This window comes from Vigna angularis, chromosome 1 (genome assembly GCF_016808095.1).
Source record: "Vigna angularis cultivar LongXiaoDou No.4 chromosome 1, ASM1680809v1, whole genome shotgun sequence".
Classification (NCBI taxonomy): Eukaryota; Viridiplantae; Streptophyta; class Magnoliopsida; order Fabales; family Fabaceae; genus Vigna; species Vigna angularis.
The window spans coordinates 61,008,723-61,024,758 of NC_068970.1; the positions used below are offsets into that span (position 1 = coordinate 61,008,723).

A 16,036-nucleotide genomic window follows, 5' to 3' on the forward strand; every position below is an offset into this window, starting at 1 on the left:
GAGAGAGAGAGAGTTACTCAGCGGTATAAATATATAAACTGCGACATGAATCTAAATAAATTGGGTCAATTTAGTGCTATCCTTCACTCTCATGGGTTATGGAGGCTTTTACTTCCTACACCCCCACAAGTTTTTCAATATACACTCATTCAATCACAACAACATTAATTCTTTAAGAAATATTTTTATTAAAATGTAAAGACATAAACCCATGATTAAAGAGTCATTGATCAACGGCTGAGGCATATCCACACTCAGGTTTCTTTGTTTTTATGAAAAGAAAAAAAAAACAGACACGTTTGCATCAAACTTTGAAGATTTTTTTAGCTACAGTACCAGATGGTTCCATTATTGTGCTTATTTTGTTAGGTAAACCTTTCGATTAATTGAAGAGGTTACAGCATGAAATAGCTCCACCAACGGCTAAAATTGTTTCAAGTTTGCAGGTGAATGATTATAACTACGACTTTTAAAGAAGCAAACTTTGCAATTCGATCATCGTTATAATCTCTAAATATTTTGTCCCTTAATATCTACGAAACTTCTATGAACGAAATCAACATCCTATAAAAAAACATTGATGTTAGCATGTATTTGGAAGAAGTCTTAAAATAATATCAGTAGCTTAATCTTAATATAGGCATGACAGTGATTTTCTTTTTATGTAATGAATAAATATGCAGCATACGATATTTTTATTGTAAAATAAATAAATCAAATCAAACATACTTAATATTCATATAGATAATTGCATTTAACTAGTTTTAAATATTGTTTCGATCTTATACGTACAGTGATTTATTTATTTTTAAATTAATTTTTTTAATTATTAATATTTAGCATTTAAAAAAAATTGGCAGGTAATTGTAAATACATTTTAATAAATTTATTTTAAATATAAATTATATTTCTAAGATCATACTTCCCTTCTCTATTTTCTTAAGTTTTAAATTTTATGTTTAAATTTTATTGAATGTTTGGCTATAACTCCTCGTTCTGAATTGACACATGTCGAATTTACCGCACTTGCTGTTCCCACGAGAATTGGCCCCGTTGGAATCGGCGTCAAGTTCTCCTCTCCCACCACCCCGCCTTTTTTCTTCAGCTACCGACACAACCACAATGTTCCTTCTCAATCTCTGTTTCTTCACCGGCTGGTCACCGGGAACATACTTCATCTTCCGACCGTCTCTACCCCCTTCTGTCCAGATTCCTTCGCCCTCCTTTCTCACCAACACTCTTCTCTTTCCGGTGACTTTCTTTGCTTCTCAATTTCGTTTCTCCCTTTTCATTTTCCATTTTCATCACATTTTATCTGAATTTGAGCGGTTACAGGTAGCGTTCGGGAAAGATGTCAATTCAAAGTGTTTCTTCTCGAAGGGGGGGTTCGTTGACGAACAGCCCCTCGCAGAACAAGAAGAAAGCCTCTGAGTATTCGTCGCTTGACCTTACTCCTCGTAAAACGTTCCCGTCACCGCGCACCGTGTACTTCCTCCTCCTTATTTTTTTTTGATATACGTTTTCATTTTGATTGAATTCTCCTACGTATAAACTAAAATCGTTATACTCGACCCTAGTTTTTAAATAATTTTAAGAGTTTTTTTTATCTGAAAATATTTTTAAATATTAGAATTGATTATTTAATTTATCATAGTTAAATTATGATCAATTTTAGTTGATAATAGAAGTGTCTTAAATTTGTAAACTCTTCACAATTAGTATCTCATTTGTTTAAAAATAAAATGAATCATAAATATACAACTAAGTCGCTAATAGTTTCCCTCAATTTATGTGGAAAAGAAAGATGATACTTTTACACATATAAATACTCTTAAATTTTCTACTATTTTTTTTTATCAAATGAATATAAATGTATATTATTCTATCTAATCAAAAATAGGATAGTCTTTATTTAATTATAAATACTTTAATTTTAGTAAAAGAATTATTAATGAAAATACGTTACGGATTATGTTTTATAAAAAAGGTCAAATATAAGTTGTAATCATCTTATAAATGAAAATGAAAAAGGCATTTTGATAAATTATGTATTTATTAATTTTTAAATCAATTTTATATTATTTTTAAAAATTCATTAATTATTAGAAAGAGCTCTGTTTCATAATATAAAGTTTTAGCATAGATTTTAAATTTAAATTTTGTATTAAAATGCTTTTGTCATAATACGATTAATGTATTTAAAATATTTGTTTATTTTAATTTAAGTTGCACAAAATGAGTATTTAATCTGGGTATTGCAGTAGCTAATGCGATTCCAAAGAAGTGTTCAAATTGAAAAATTATAATAAATAGAATTCCCATTGGTGTTCATGTGAATTGTCATTTTCACTTTATGGAAACACGTATTCTCACGTTTAGCTAATTGATGCATCAAATAGAGGGGTTTATTAATTAAGCATTCACAGAGTATCTGTTCAAGGCTCTCAAATTAGATTGATTTTTAATTTTAAATGAATGTGTGATGTCTTCATTCTCGGAAATGTAAGAAAAGATGAGTCAGATAATGGTTATTATGGTTTTGTCATTTAAATCATGTGATGATGATGATGATGATGCCATTGTTTTGTACTTGGAATTGGAGCAGGGGAGAGCGAACTGTGAAATCATTGCGGCTTTCAAAGGCATTGACAGTTCCTGAAACAACCACCGTCTATGAAGCTTGCCGTAGGATGGCTGCTCGCAAAGTAGATGCTCTACTACTAACAGATTCTAATGCTTTGCTCTGTGGAATCCTCACAGACAAGGTAAATCTTGGACTTCTTTTTGTGCCACCCACTAACAAGAAAAATAAATACTGGGACTTTGTTTTACATTATAATTTTGTGGTTAAAGGATGTAACAACAAGAGTCATTGCTCGTGAGGTTAATCTCGAAGAAACAACCGTTTCCAAGGTTATGACAAGGAATCCAGTATTTGTCCTTTCTGACACTCTTGCTGTGGAAGCCCTCCAAAAGATGGTGCAAGGTTGGTAGAATACGGAGAGAGGCAACACACACCGTTTTCAAGTTAATTTTTATTTCTGTATGGTGCTTTTTGAATAAATACAAGGATGATTTATTGTTTTCAGGGAGGTTCAGACATTTACCTGTGGTGGAGAACGGAGAAGTTGTTGCCATACTTGACATAGCGAAGTGTTTGTATGATGCCATTGCCCGTATGGAAAGGGCAGCAGAGAAAGGAAGGGCAATTGCGGCTGCTGTTGAAGGTATCGAAAAACACTGGGGAACACCTACGTCTGGTTTGTACAGTATTTTCTTTTTTTCATGGCTACTTTTTTTTAGTTAATCATCATTCGACACTATAGTTTGGTTGCCAGTTTCTTTAGGCCTGGTTTTGTTTCATGCTAATTTGGCCTTTGTGCAGGCACCAATTCGACGTTCTTTGAGACACTTCGCGAGCAGATATTCAAGCCTTCTTTGTCTACTATCATTCCTGAGAATTCAAAGTAGGTAATAATTTCTTTTGTTTTAGCTGACAAAAAATTTCTGGGATTTAATTTGCTTTCATGTTGTAATTATTATACCAAGATAATTCAGCAGATACTGGCACTTTCCAGGGTTGTTACAGTTTCACCAACAGACTCAGTTTTGGCGGCAACAAAGAAAATGCTTGAACTTCGTGCAAGTTGTGCAGTTGTGACTGTTAATGACAAACCTTGTGGTATCCTTACGTAAGTGTGTTGCTATTGACATTGCCACCCCTCCTATTTTTCTGAAAAGTTACTTTTACCTCCTACATTCGAAAGTTAACTTTTTTGGTAAACAGGTATCGTCAGTATTTTTTTTAATGTACTACTTTCCCTACACAAATTTCAGTTCAAAGGATATCTTGATGCGGGTGATAGCACAAAGTCTTCCTCCAGCCTTAACTCTTGTTGAGAAGGTACCACTACAACTAGATCTAGTGATGTTCAGGACCACATTTTCCTGCATGTTTTAGAAGTTTTTCAGAGCTTTCGTCCAGTTATCGTTTCTTGTCCCTTTTTTTCTGACCTACAGTCAATCAATGTACAGGTCATGACTCCAAGTCCAGAATGTGCAATAATTGATACACCAATAGTCGATGCACTTCACACTATGCATGATGGGAAATTTTTGCATCTTCCCGTTATTGATAGAGGTAATGTAAATTATATATGAGATGGGTAACTAGTTCCTGCATCAATAATTTTCTGATTTGGATGGTTGAAAACAGATGGTACTGTTGTTGCTACGGTTGATGTAATTCATATAACTCACGCCGCTGTAGCGACAGCTAGTCAGGTATGCTTTCTATAACTGTGTAAACCTACTGCTGATGATTGCATTAAACCTCTATTGAATCCTTGTTGAAATGGGGTAATTGGCTGTCTATTTGTAAGTTATAGCAAACTATTCTCAGCAAAACTAGTTACTTTTCTTCACCTTAAAAACTAAATGCAGGTTTCATATATGAATTGATATCTGAATATGTATGCAATTTATTGATGAGTGGGTCTTAAGTCAGCATTTTGGTTTTAAACTTGGGAGAAAATTGCCACCCGCTTTTCTCTTTACCCATTTTCTTAAGCCTCTTGTCTTGGATATATAAGAATATGAAATCTTGATAATTCATTATTATTGAAAGCTTAACCGCTGTTAACTATTTTTCTTTTTATGAATTTTCTTAAACCATGGAACTGGCTACTTAAGAACAGAAAAGGAGGTGGCATATCATGCTAATAAATTTAATGATAATATTATCCTCGAATAGAAAGCCAAATAAAATCAGAGAGCACTTCGTTCCTTTCATTTTCTCGGCTTCAACCTCCACATGCTCTAAAAGACGTAGGCATAGCATACAACATAGTGAACAGAGTCGGCCTAAAAGATAAAATATGATGAAAAGAATTGTAAAATTTTATACCATCCTTACCATAATCAACACGAGCAGACTCGTTAACACAAAAACGTGTGCCTTAGTCAGGTTGATTAGCGTCGTACACATAGTTTACTGATGTTGAGATATGCGTTAACTTTCTCTCTCTCGCATGTCATGAAATTGAATATTTCGAATCACCAAGAGTCAAGCATTATGAAGAAGTAATCCTTATATAAAATCCCTTTAGGTTGTTTTCCATGTTTGTACACTTACTGTTATTCTTTCTCTGTTGATTTATCCTATCGATGCATCGAAGATTTCTTTTACCCTTACAATTTGGCAATTTGCTATGAATGGTAGCTTTAGTCCCATGAATGGAAGTATCAGGGTTTAATTTTTCCCACCTCTTGTTGCAACACTATTTTAATCTGCAAATATTAATTATTAGTTTAGTTTTTATTAGTAGAGTACTCAAACTGATGGCCTACCTCTCCAACCACTTTTTCCACCTATCTTCTACTTTCAATATGTCGCTCCCAGGACAAGAAAATGTTCAACTGTTTTTTCCAACTGGATTTATTCTAAAGTTGTTTTTTTCACTTCCCGGATTTCGAGCACTGCTGATGTTAATGTTGAATATAGGATACCGAAATTCAATTTTTTTAGCTTCCGTGATCTTTTTCCGCTAAACATTTGTAATGATGGTAACATTTTCTCCACTGATTAGGTCGGAAACAGTGCTGGTTTTAATAATGAAGCAGCCAACACCATGATACAAAAATTTTGGGATTCGGCCATGGCCTTAGTTCCAAATGGGGACGACGACGATTCCCAAAGGTTAATATATTTTCAATTTTTTTCAAATATGCATCCCTGTTGCTAGGAAAAGTTATTTTCAAAATTTTAATTTAATTACATGTTATTATTGACATGGCAGCGAAACTTCCTTGAAAATGATTTCTGAGGGAGGAGAATTAGGGAGAAACCTTTCGTATCTTGGGTCAAGCATGCCGAATGCATTTTCCTTCAAATTACAAGACAGGAAGGGTAGATTGCATAGATTCACATGCGGTATGTCAACTATTGCATGTTTCCAATCGGGTCTTTGCTTACATGTGTGTTTTCCCTCTCCATCTTTAGACTAGCAAATTTTCGTTAACAACCATATCACAATTTCCCTTAATAATAAAATATTGTACTTAATTTAGTCCGCAAGCAATTTGATAAAAAAAAATGTTATTTAAAATTTAAATTGGTAGTATAATGGTGATATATAATTGGTAGTATAATGATGATATCATAATTTTTAGTAGTCTCAGTTGAATGAGACTGGTTTACATGTCTTCAGTCAATTGATGCCTAAATCTGCATTTTTAGTTTTAGTTTTGAGTAAGGTTTAGCTGTGCATAGTGTACAACCCATGTAATTTAGAGAGGAGATCCTGCCTTACTAATATTGATGAGTAAAAGAGAGAAAGAGGAGAAATAAATGGTGGTGAGACGTGTGAAACTTCTGTAGTTCGACATTGATGGCTTAGGACTGTGGTACTGATATGCAAAGACGTATACTTGTTTTTTTTTTTTTTTGACGAAATAAATAATAATGCATTTTGGTGAAACGCGTCTTCTTTCCTTCTATTATAATTTTTTCTGTAACCACAAGAAACTTGTTTATTGCCTGAAGAAGCTCTGTTTCAACTCACGAGAATTATGCATTACGTAAAAAGATATCAGTTCAGTGGTTTGTGTGCTTCGTGCATGTTCAGATACTCGGAGCTTGACAGAGGTAATAACTTGCATCATTCATAGAGTCGGTGATGAAATTGACCCCACGAACCTGCCCCAAATTTTGGTAAGTTTCAAAATGTTATATTTATATTCTTCGGTCTGTCTTTTCTCCTTTGCCTAATGCAAGCTCGTCGATTTGTTTGTAGTACGAAGATGAAGAAAATGATAAAGTTGTACTGGCTTCGGACAGTGATCTTGCCGCAGCTGTAGACCACGCAAAGGCGGCTGGTTTGAAGGTATGGTTGAATGGAATTTGGAGAGAGGAACGGCTAATGATATATTGAAGAAAATTTGAATTTAGAGCAAGATATTTTAATTAGTCATTTTCCTTTTCTTATGAGTTCGCAAATATTAAAATGGAATAACAACATCAAAATGTTTATGGCTGTATGGATCAATAATCAATTGTCTTAAAAGGTAAAAGAACTTTAAAATGTGGATAGAATATAAAGTGCATGCCTCAAACAGTACATCTACCGCTCTTTTTGAAATTTGATATAGTTGAGATCAAGAAAGGTTAAAAGAATTTAACTTAAATTTTCATAGTTGGTTAGAAAATTTGCATTCACAGATCTCGTATTCCATCACATGATAACTTGTCAGACCTATCTCAGTCTAACACTAAGGAAATTTTGTGGACGGGAAAGACAGATGTCATGATCAATAAAACGGTCATATTGCTTTAAATTTGTTTCATTTGTAACTCATGATAGTATGAATAGGAATCTGTCTCAAATAAGTTTGAAATTGAATTTATGAATTTTGTAGGGATTGAGATTGCATTTAGACTACTCAGGAACACGGGGTTATGGAAATGATTCAAGTTCAGTGAGTTTGAAATATGGTAATTCAGAATCATGGGCAACAGCATACAGCACCTTTGCTGCTGGAGCTGCAATTGTTGCTGCCTTAGGCCTAATGGCGTTTGTGAGGCGAAGTCAATAATAGGAAGAAGCAGCTTTTGTCGGCGGTAGAGGCCACAAATGAAGTGAGTTGGAACTTTGGAGGGGCATACTTTTAGCACTTGCCAATCTCCAATCTCTTTAAGTTCTGGCATTTTGTATAACAATTTGTATTCGTATTCAAATGTTATACGAGAAAGAGAGGAAAAACATTTTATTTCACTTCATCATCTATTACACTTGTATTCTGGCATGTCAGTAGTTTCACATAGTTTAAGAGTTGAGGTCAAAGACAATTTAGATACATCTTCTTTTAATGTTTCAAGATGTTTTTTAAAGACAACCATGATGAAGAAGCTACAGTATACCTGAAAGTCTCACATCCCTTGGAAGCGCTTCATCGATCAACTCTGTGAGATGTTTTTAAGTATAAAACTGTGTCAGAAATTTAGATTTCAAGACAAACAATATTTTAGATATAGTTATTGACCGACCTAAAGTCGGAACACATTGTAAATTTGTGATATACAGATTTCCATATCTCATCATCTGTCCGATAATTTACTGCTTCCTTTCTCACATGTTAATAAATCAGAAATTGGGCTTGAGTTTATTATAACAAACAATGATTTCGCTTTGCAATTTACCGATTAGTAAATGTTTATTAAGGTGTAGGTTTAGTGCATGCCACGTATTGGTGTATGCTTAACATTTTTCTTAGTAATATTAAAGTTGATACAAAATGTTAGTATAATCTGTTTTAGATTCAATGTGCATGCTTCTGGTCCGTAAAATTTATTTGAAATGTGTTTTTCCAAATCCCAATTCATCATGAGTTGAATATTCAATCTCAATCTCATATCCATATTAAATATTTTTACATAATTTAACTTATTTTCATATCACTTGGAAGTAATATTAAAAATGAGAAATTATATATATATATATATATATATATATGCGACTTCAATATAAATGTAAAGAATGACACAACTTTTAACCGAAATTCAAAATTTCATCTCCAAATCTTAAATATTTTTACATGATTTTAGTAATTTTCATATCACTTGGATAATAATATTAAAAGTGATTAATTAATTAATCTTGTCTTATTAATTTTTTTCATATATTTATAGTTTTTTTTAAATTATTCTATTTTTTAAATTTCTGCAATTACGTTGATCTAACGCGCGTAGGTTTGTTTTTTCAGTTGGTACATTTTAGCAATGTGTACCGGGTTTTAGTAGACAAAAATACTCTTATATATCATGGATTCTAAGTTTTAAGGTTAAGGGTATTTTAATAATTTTCATTCTCAAAACGAAAAAAAAGAAACCCAAACCCTTCTCACCTCCATCATTCCTCTCAACCCTTTCTTTTTCATCTCTCTCACTCCAGCATTTTCTCTGTCATCCTATGGTAGCCCAAACTGAAAAAAATCAGAAACACTTGGCAGTTAAACAATCTTACCAAAAATGATTTTATAATAAGTTTTCATTTTATAATTTTTGTCTTATCTAATTTTCACAACCATAAAGGAATTGGTAATTGATCTGAGAAAAATCAGAAATACTTGCTGTCAAACAATTTCTTACAAAAAATGATTTTATAACGAGTTTTCATTTTATAATTTTGTCTAATTTTCACAAGCATAATGACATCAAAGAAATTGGTAATTGGTCTGAAAAAAAATCAAAAACACTTGTTAAACAATTTCTTACAAAAAAATTGATCTTATAATGAGTTTTCATTTCATAATTTTTATCGCATATAATTTTATCTAATTTTTGCAAGCATAATGACATCCGAATTCAATTGGAGCTACAATAGGGATGACAGAGAAAAGGTTGGAGTAAGAGAGATGAAATAGAAAGGGTTGAGAGGAATGAAAGAGAGGAATGAAAGAGAGGTGAATAAGAGTTTGGGGGTTTATTTTTTATTTTTTATAGTTTTGAGAATGAAAATTATTAAAATATCTTTAACCTTAAAACTTAGAATCCATTATATATAAAGATATTTTTGTCTACTAAAATCCGATACACATTGCGTTAGCAAACCCATATATATATATATATATATATATATATATATATATATATATATATATATATATATATATATATATATATATATATATATATATATATATATATATATATATATTACTATTATTTATATTTAATGTAAAACTTAAACTTATATTTAAAATATTCTTAACAATAACATATAAGAAAAATTGTTAGAATATTCTCTACAATTACATATAAGAAAAATTGTTTAAAGTTGCATTGGTTGGTTTTTTTTTTCGATTATGTTGTGAGTGAATAATTTTTTATCTTAAATTACATGTTAGTCTATATAAAGAGGTGTTATTTATCTTAAAAAAAATCTTTAATCCAGGAATCGGGTTGAATCAATTATATAATGAAACCTTGTTACTACATGTTATTTTAGTAATGCTACAATACAATATTGATTTAGACTAAGAAGAAAGTACTTAGAAAACGTAATAAATACTTCATTGGAATTATAGTTTTATTAATATACCCTAATTGTTATTTTAATTTTATACAGGGAAGTGTTATTTATTTTAATTTACGAGCATATAGGTAACATTTATTTTATCCAAAATTAACAACAATTCTGACTTTCTGTGAGAAAATTAACAGAAAATTATGCTAACCCTTTCCAATTAAGATCGTCATTATATAGTTACATAGGATTTTTTGTTAAAAGTTAACTTCTAATATACTTGCATATTTGTCGTGTTTTTCTGAGTCCGTATCTGCTGGCTCTTGTTTTGGTTTTGCTTTGCACGAATGCATGTAAACCATAATTGTCTTCTATCACTAAAAATTCGGTAAAAAAAACAGGAGTTCGTAATTACCACCATATATTGTATTAAAAATGCATAACATTTACTTTTCTATGAAACTGCAGCAGTGAATTCGTCACTCGTTTTGTAGGAGACAGTATTTCCCTAAAATTTTAAGGAGAAAATCTAAATAGAATTTCGCTTTGAAAGCTCATCTCTTAAATTTTCATATCAAATTTTAAGGACATGCCGGGGTTATAACAGAGTGGATGGTGTGAATGCTGCACCATCTAACTAAACAAAACAAGAAACGGAAGTTTTCTTCTACATAGAGAAATCCAAACAATCTTGGCTAAACAATCATATAAAACCTTGAGCAAGCAACAGATAGCAATTTTATTGCTTCTGATAAATGTGACAGCAAATTTAATTATATCACTGCTGATTATGTCTGTTACTAAAATTAAATCATTCTTACACTATAAGTCAGTTCGAAAGCTCATAATGCGTTCAAAGTTATTAACCACTTTCCCCTACCTACCTAGATATGCACTACAAAAATAAAAATAGTTTTATCCCAGCAAGTGAGGTCAATTACATAGATCACACGATGTTATCACGTGAAGCTCTCTATCACAGGCCTGGTTAAAAACAAATTTCTCTAGGATATTACGAACAAATGGGGATGGATTGATCATGAGCAGCAGCCAAAATAAAAATAAAATGCAACAGTTTATGCAACTCCCAGAACAGAAGCTATTGTCACATTATATAGTTGAAAAATATTCCTCTGATCTCAAAATAACTCGAACTAATGAATTTAATTCTTCCACTCACAGAATATGCAATGTATCACAAACATCAATGAACAAGCGCATTATGAAGCACAATTAATCAACTGTATAAAATGCAGGGAAACAAGATGTCAACTATATTTCAAAACAAAATTCTACCCATTTTCAAAGTAATAAACAAGGCCTGCAAATCACATTCTAAGGCTCCACTGTTGTCACCTGTTGCCATTCCCCGTCTACTGCTTCCTTCCACAATGTCACATTGTTGTTCCCATCAGCCACGGCAAGTATGTTTCCCGTCAGTGACCATGACACCCTCCAAACAGGTGTCTTGAAATCATTCAAAACCTTGCCTTCCCACTGATCACCCTCTTTTGCCACGGTCCATATAACCACTTTACCATCCTGTGATGCACTAGCAATAGTAGATTTAGGTAGCCCTAAATTGGGTGCCCAAGCAACATCTCTAACCCAATCTGTGTGCATATGAAGAGCAGGGAAGCAGTCCATCTTCCACAGTCCATTGTTGAGCTTCCATACCTTCACAGTATTATCACAGCCACCAGAGCACAGCTTTTGCACAGGATCAAGCAACCCTGCACCAACAAGGGCACCAGGTGCCGTTGATGGTGCCCATGACACAGAAGTGACACCAACTGGGTGAGCCTGATCAATCACTGCAGTGTCCCAGCCACCGTCCGCTCTTGCAGTGAAAACAGATATATTCCCATCGGATGAGCCACAAGCCAAGCAGAGACCCAACTCGTGGGGCGCCCAAGCAATAGAATTCACAGATGATTTGTGCTCATCAAACACGTGAGCTTGAGTCCATTCATTTTGGTTACCCTCCTTCCATACAATGACACGGCCATCATAGGAACAAGATGCAAGTAGAGAACCAAACTTAGGGTGAGCCCACACTACTTGCCAAACAGGTCCTTGGTGACCAGTCAACGTTGCTAGATGCTGAGAGGCCGTGTTGCTCACTCCAATTATCTTAATTGTGTGATCTGATGAAGCTGTTGCCAGCCTCTTACCATAGTAATCCATCGCAACATCATGTACCGTGTCTTGGTGACCCGTTTCAACCTTCTGAGAAGGCATATTTCTGCTATCATCGCACACACACACAATGCAATCATTTAGTTTCAAACAATTTGCAAGTGAAACTAATAGCTAAACTAAACTAAGCCCTCTGTTAACTAGTCCCTTCCAATGTAGAAAAGGTAAATGAAATCTCAAATAAAATACAATGAAGGAAAAATAAAAGCATAAGCATAAGATTCAACACCAAATACACATATATATAACATTTCCAAGCAAGCAACTAATAAATTTTCAAAAAACAATTCACTACACATTATAATAAATCCATCAACAAAAACATAATACTCAAGCAAAACCCTAGTCCCAAGATGAAAAGTGAAAATCAGCCAAAGGTTTTAAATTTTACACAAATATTAATCGGATTTAGCATTGAAGAAAGCACAACACAATTCCGTGCAAAACATGATCTGTGAACGATCATAGAATAGCAAGCAAATCGAAAAATTAATAACATCAAACCCTGTAAAAAAACGAAAATTGGGGGGAAATGGTTTATCGCTGAAAATAAACCGCATCTGGCGAAACAAATGAGGGAAATCAAGTAACGGAGATGAGGTGAGGAAATTGTCCCAAAAGAATAGAGAGGTGTCTATTGAATAGGAAGAATCGCAAAATGGGTACCGAATCACAAGATCCATGTTGAAATTTGAATAGATCAAGAGAGATAGAGAGGGGAAAGAGAGGGGACCTGAGAAAACGAGAGAGAAAGCAATGGAACCAGAGGTGGTTGCCGGAGCTGCCGTGGAGGGTGGTGCGAGTAAGGGTGGCCGGGTGAGTGTAAGATGAGATCTAATGAATAGGCTGAGAAACTGAGAATGGAGACCAAGATTAATGGACAAATATTATTATAAATATAAAGCTCTTTAAAAATCTAACATGAGGCACATTTTTAAGAGGAGAATAAAATATGACTTTCATATGTTTATCAATTTAATTATATTTTTTTAAAATTGAATTAGAAAAAAAGTCAGATAGTTATGAGATATTTAATATGGACTTATATCTTATTTATATGAAGAAATGTCATAAAAGAATTAACAAATTTCATTTTCAAATCCAAGAAAATTTAACAATCACTGATATATTATTGTTATAAGGACATCTTAAGAAACAGTTGCAGGTCTCATTCATATAGGTAGCTTCTTAATGTACTTTTGTGAAATACATCATTAAACTTTTATGTATTATATTGATACAATTTAATTCTTAATATTAGAAAGGGATTGATCTTATATTATATAACACATTTACTTAGTTTATGTATCGACATCTATTCTTAAGTTAAATAATTAAAAAAATGTATGTTTCATATAATTAGTTGAAAACAAAAACATCAACTAATTCAAAATTAAAACTACATAATCTATCTCTATCTATATCAATAACCATACTCCACCTAAATAATCAAAAATACTAATTTTTATCTTATTTTTATTACACTAATATTATTTCACCCAAACTAATAAATTTAAACAAAATTACTAACAAACTCCTTAAATTTAAATTTATCTAACAATAAATTGTTAAAAAATGTCAGGCCATTACAACGCTAATCCATCCAATCGCATGTATTGGATTAGGCCTTCCCTAATAGGGTTGTCTTTTTCTTTTTCATTTTGTATCCCATAAAGTCCACAAATCCCTCCTTATCTTTATTAAAATTATAATGAAAAAGTAAATGATATTTTTGCATCCATTTTTTTAACGAAATTTGGATTATATAATTTGGAAAGTATCATTTTGATATAAAAATATATTTCAAAATGTATATTTCAAAATATATTTAAAAGAATTATTTTAAAATGTATATTTTGAAAAACATTTTAAAATCTGAAAATATCTTTCGAATTGCATAAATTAATAATGAATTGAAGAAAAATACATTTCAAAATACATATTGTAAAAGGTATTGGAATGTCTAAAATTATATTTTAAATTACATAATTTGCATTACACTTAAAAGAAAAACTAATGATAATAAAATAAGCTTAGCCTTATAAGTCTAGTTGAAATTTTCAATCTGTTAGTTTTTTTGACCCGTTTTGCCTTACCTGCAAATTAACATACCATATAAGCAAGCATGACGGGACAGACTGGTCTGTCAGTCTAATTTTTAAATAAAAATGAAAATAAAAAATTAATTTTTATGTATTATAATATTTGAAAAATATAAATATATAAAGATGTTATGATTTAAATATTAATTTTTATAAATTAAATTCTAAATATTATTTGTAATGTAATAATTTTAAGATGATAATAATTATTTTGACTGATTATGTGACAGTGATGTAGCAATGGGGTAGATGGCGGTGGAGGCACGGTGATCGTCATAGTAATGCTGTGGGGTTATGCTGTGTCCTGGGTATTAATTCGTAGGTATGACTGGAAATCATGTTTCAAATGTTCAGATTCATGTTTTATAGATTTGCTTTTTAATTTATATTTTATTTATTGAAATCAAATGTTATAAGAATAGAATGTTTACGTAAAAAGATATATAAATTTCAATTTATAATAGTTTATGATTTTTGTTGTTTTTTTAGATTACTCGTGTGAGACCCTAGAAAACCAGTACTGCAAATCCTTGTCGCATCACCATTAATACACGCCACATCACTGCTCAGGGAAATTAAAAACCCACTAAGCACTGCATGCATGAATGCCACTTGTCACGAAAGAAGCCTCCGAAGTCAGAAGTGGGTGTGCAGGTGTCGGAGGGTGAGACGTTCGTCCGTTCAGACGTGGGTTGAGCAAAACAAATTTCTGAAAAACTCTTCCACTACCCTGCACGCACTCTTCTTCTTCCTTAGAACTCAACTCTTCATTTTCTTCACCTTCTCTCTAGAAAGCTTCCTCCTTCTCTCTACTGTAACTCACCACCTTTTTCATCCGATCAAATTTCAGAACCGTAAAAACGTTCCCTGCGCCGTGAGCTTCAATCTGAACCGAACAGATCCAAGTTCTGTAACCGGTAAGTCGCTCGACTCTGGACGCTTATTTCTGTATTACATGCAAACTAAGATTCAGTCGCATGCAAGGGTATAAACTGAGTTCTCTGAGTTTTTCTTTTGGTTAGACTTAGTTGAAGAACGTAAGAAAGATCGTGGAGGGTAGAAAGCCATAGTTGGGCAAGTCCAAGTTATACTGTTAGACGAACACTACTATCCAAGTAAGGGAAGCTTAGTAATTTAATTTATACCTGTATATTATATGTAAACCTGATATGAACTGAATGTATGAGATGTATGCTGGTTGAATATGCATGATCGAACGTCGCTGTACTGAATGAATATGATATATGTTGGTTGAAATGTATGATATGGGTGATACGTGTGAATATGAAATATACATGCTTAGAAGCAGTGAACATAAGTGAAACTTGAATATCAACTTCCCTATGATAACGTATGTCCGACATTAAACGGTTTTCGACCGTTTGATGTTCCAGTAAACTTCTTTGAATTGGAATACTTTCATTTGGGAAGGATTCTGGTCGAGCATGAGCTATGTAGGTCTTTTACTTAGAGCTCATAATGAGCAGTGTCGATCTTACACATAGTAATCGTATTGGGCAGTGCTCGGTCTTACACCAAGCGCTCTTACTCTTTTCTGGAAAAAAAAAATCTTTGTTAATACAGATCATCCATCTGTGTCGACCGACAGTGTCGAGTACCTTTGTTAATACAGATCATCCATCTGTGTCGACCGACAGTGTCGAGTACCTTTGTTAATACAGATCATCCATCTGTGTCGACCGACAGTGTCGA

The 16,036-nt window shown here is 32.7% G+C and overlaps 2 protein-coding genes across 5 annotated transcripts; one reads left to right on the top strand and one right to left on the bottom strand.

Moving 5' to 3' along the window:
* Nucleotides 1-999: 999 nt before the first annotated feature.
* On the top strand, nt 1,000-8,110 carry LOC108346331 (CBS domain-containing protein CBSCBSPB1). Of its 4 annotated transcripts, none has more exons than XM_017585390.2 (15): nt 1,007-1,251; nt 1,336-1,485; nt 2,606-2,765; nt 2,854-2,986; nt 3,090-3,260; nt 3,386-3,467; nt 3,579-3,692; nt 3,838-3,904; nt 4,036-4,141; nt 4,217-4,284; nt 5,589-5,698; nt 5,799-5,932; nt 6,627-6,712; nt 6,795-6,884; nt 7,417-8,110. In XM_017585390.2, the coding sequence occupies exons 2-15, from the start codon at nt 1,352-1,354 to the stop codon at nt 7,591-7,593; spliced, it is 1,632 nt and encodes a 543-aa protein (XP_017440879.1). In that variant the 5' UTR covers nt 1,007-1,251; nt 1,336-1,351; the 3' UTR covers nt 7,594-8,110. The 4 variants fall into 4 exon arrangements, 3 of the variants coding, with proteins under 3 accessions (XP_017440879.1, XP_017440881.1, XP_052727585.1); XM_017585392.2 differs by having other exon boundaries at nt 3,090-3,227; XR_001833802.2 differs by lacking the exon at nt 7,417-8,110 and having other exon boundaries at nt 1,000-1,251; nt 5,799-5,976.
* Nucleotides 8,111-11,170: 3,060 nt separating this feature from the next.
* LOC108346842 (protein transport protein SEC13 homolog B) lies at nt 11,171-13,116 on the bottom strand. Its single transcript, XM_017585888.2, has 2 exons — nt 12,955-13,116; nt 11,171-12,267 (listed from the first exon to the last, which is right to left on the bottom strand). Exon 2 carries the CDS (start codon nt 12,261-12,263, stop codon nt 11,358-11,360), a length of 906 nt encoding a protein of 301 aa, XP_017441377.1. The 5' UTR covers nt 12,264-12,267; nt 12,955-13,116; the 3' UTR covers nt 11,171-11,357.
* Nucleotides 13,117-16,036: the final 2,920 nt, after the last annotated feature.

Bases quoted from the DNA above. Each gene is read 5' to 3' on its own strand.
- LOC108346331 (XM_017585390.2), top strand. From the start codon at position 1,352: ATGTCAATTCAAAGTGTTTCTTCTCGAAGGGGGGGTTCGTTGACGAAC. The intron at 2,766-2,853 runs GTAAATCTTGGA...TTGTGGTTAAAG, and splicing joins GTGGAATCCTCACAGACAAG to GATGTAACAACAAGAGTCAT. The intron at 5,933-6,626 runs GTATGTCAACTA...GTGCATGTTCAG, and splicing joins ATTGCATAGATTCACATGCG to ATACTCGGAGCTTGACAGAG.
- LOC108346842 (XM_017585888.2), bottom strand. From the start codon at position 12,263: ATGCCTTCTCAGAAGGTTGAAACGGGTCACCAAGACACGGTACATGAT.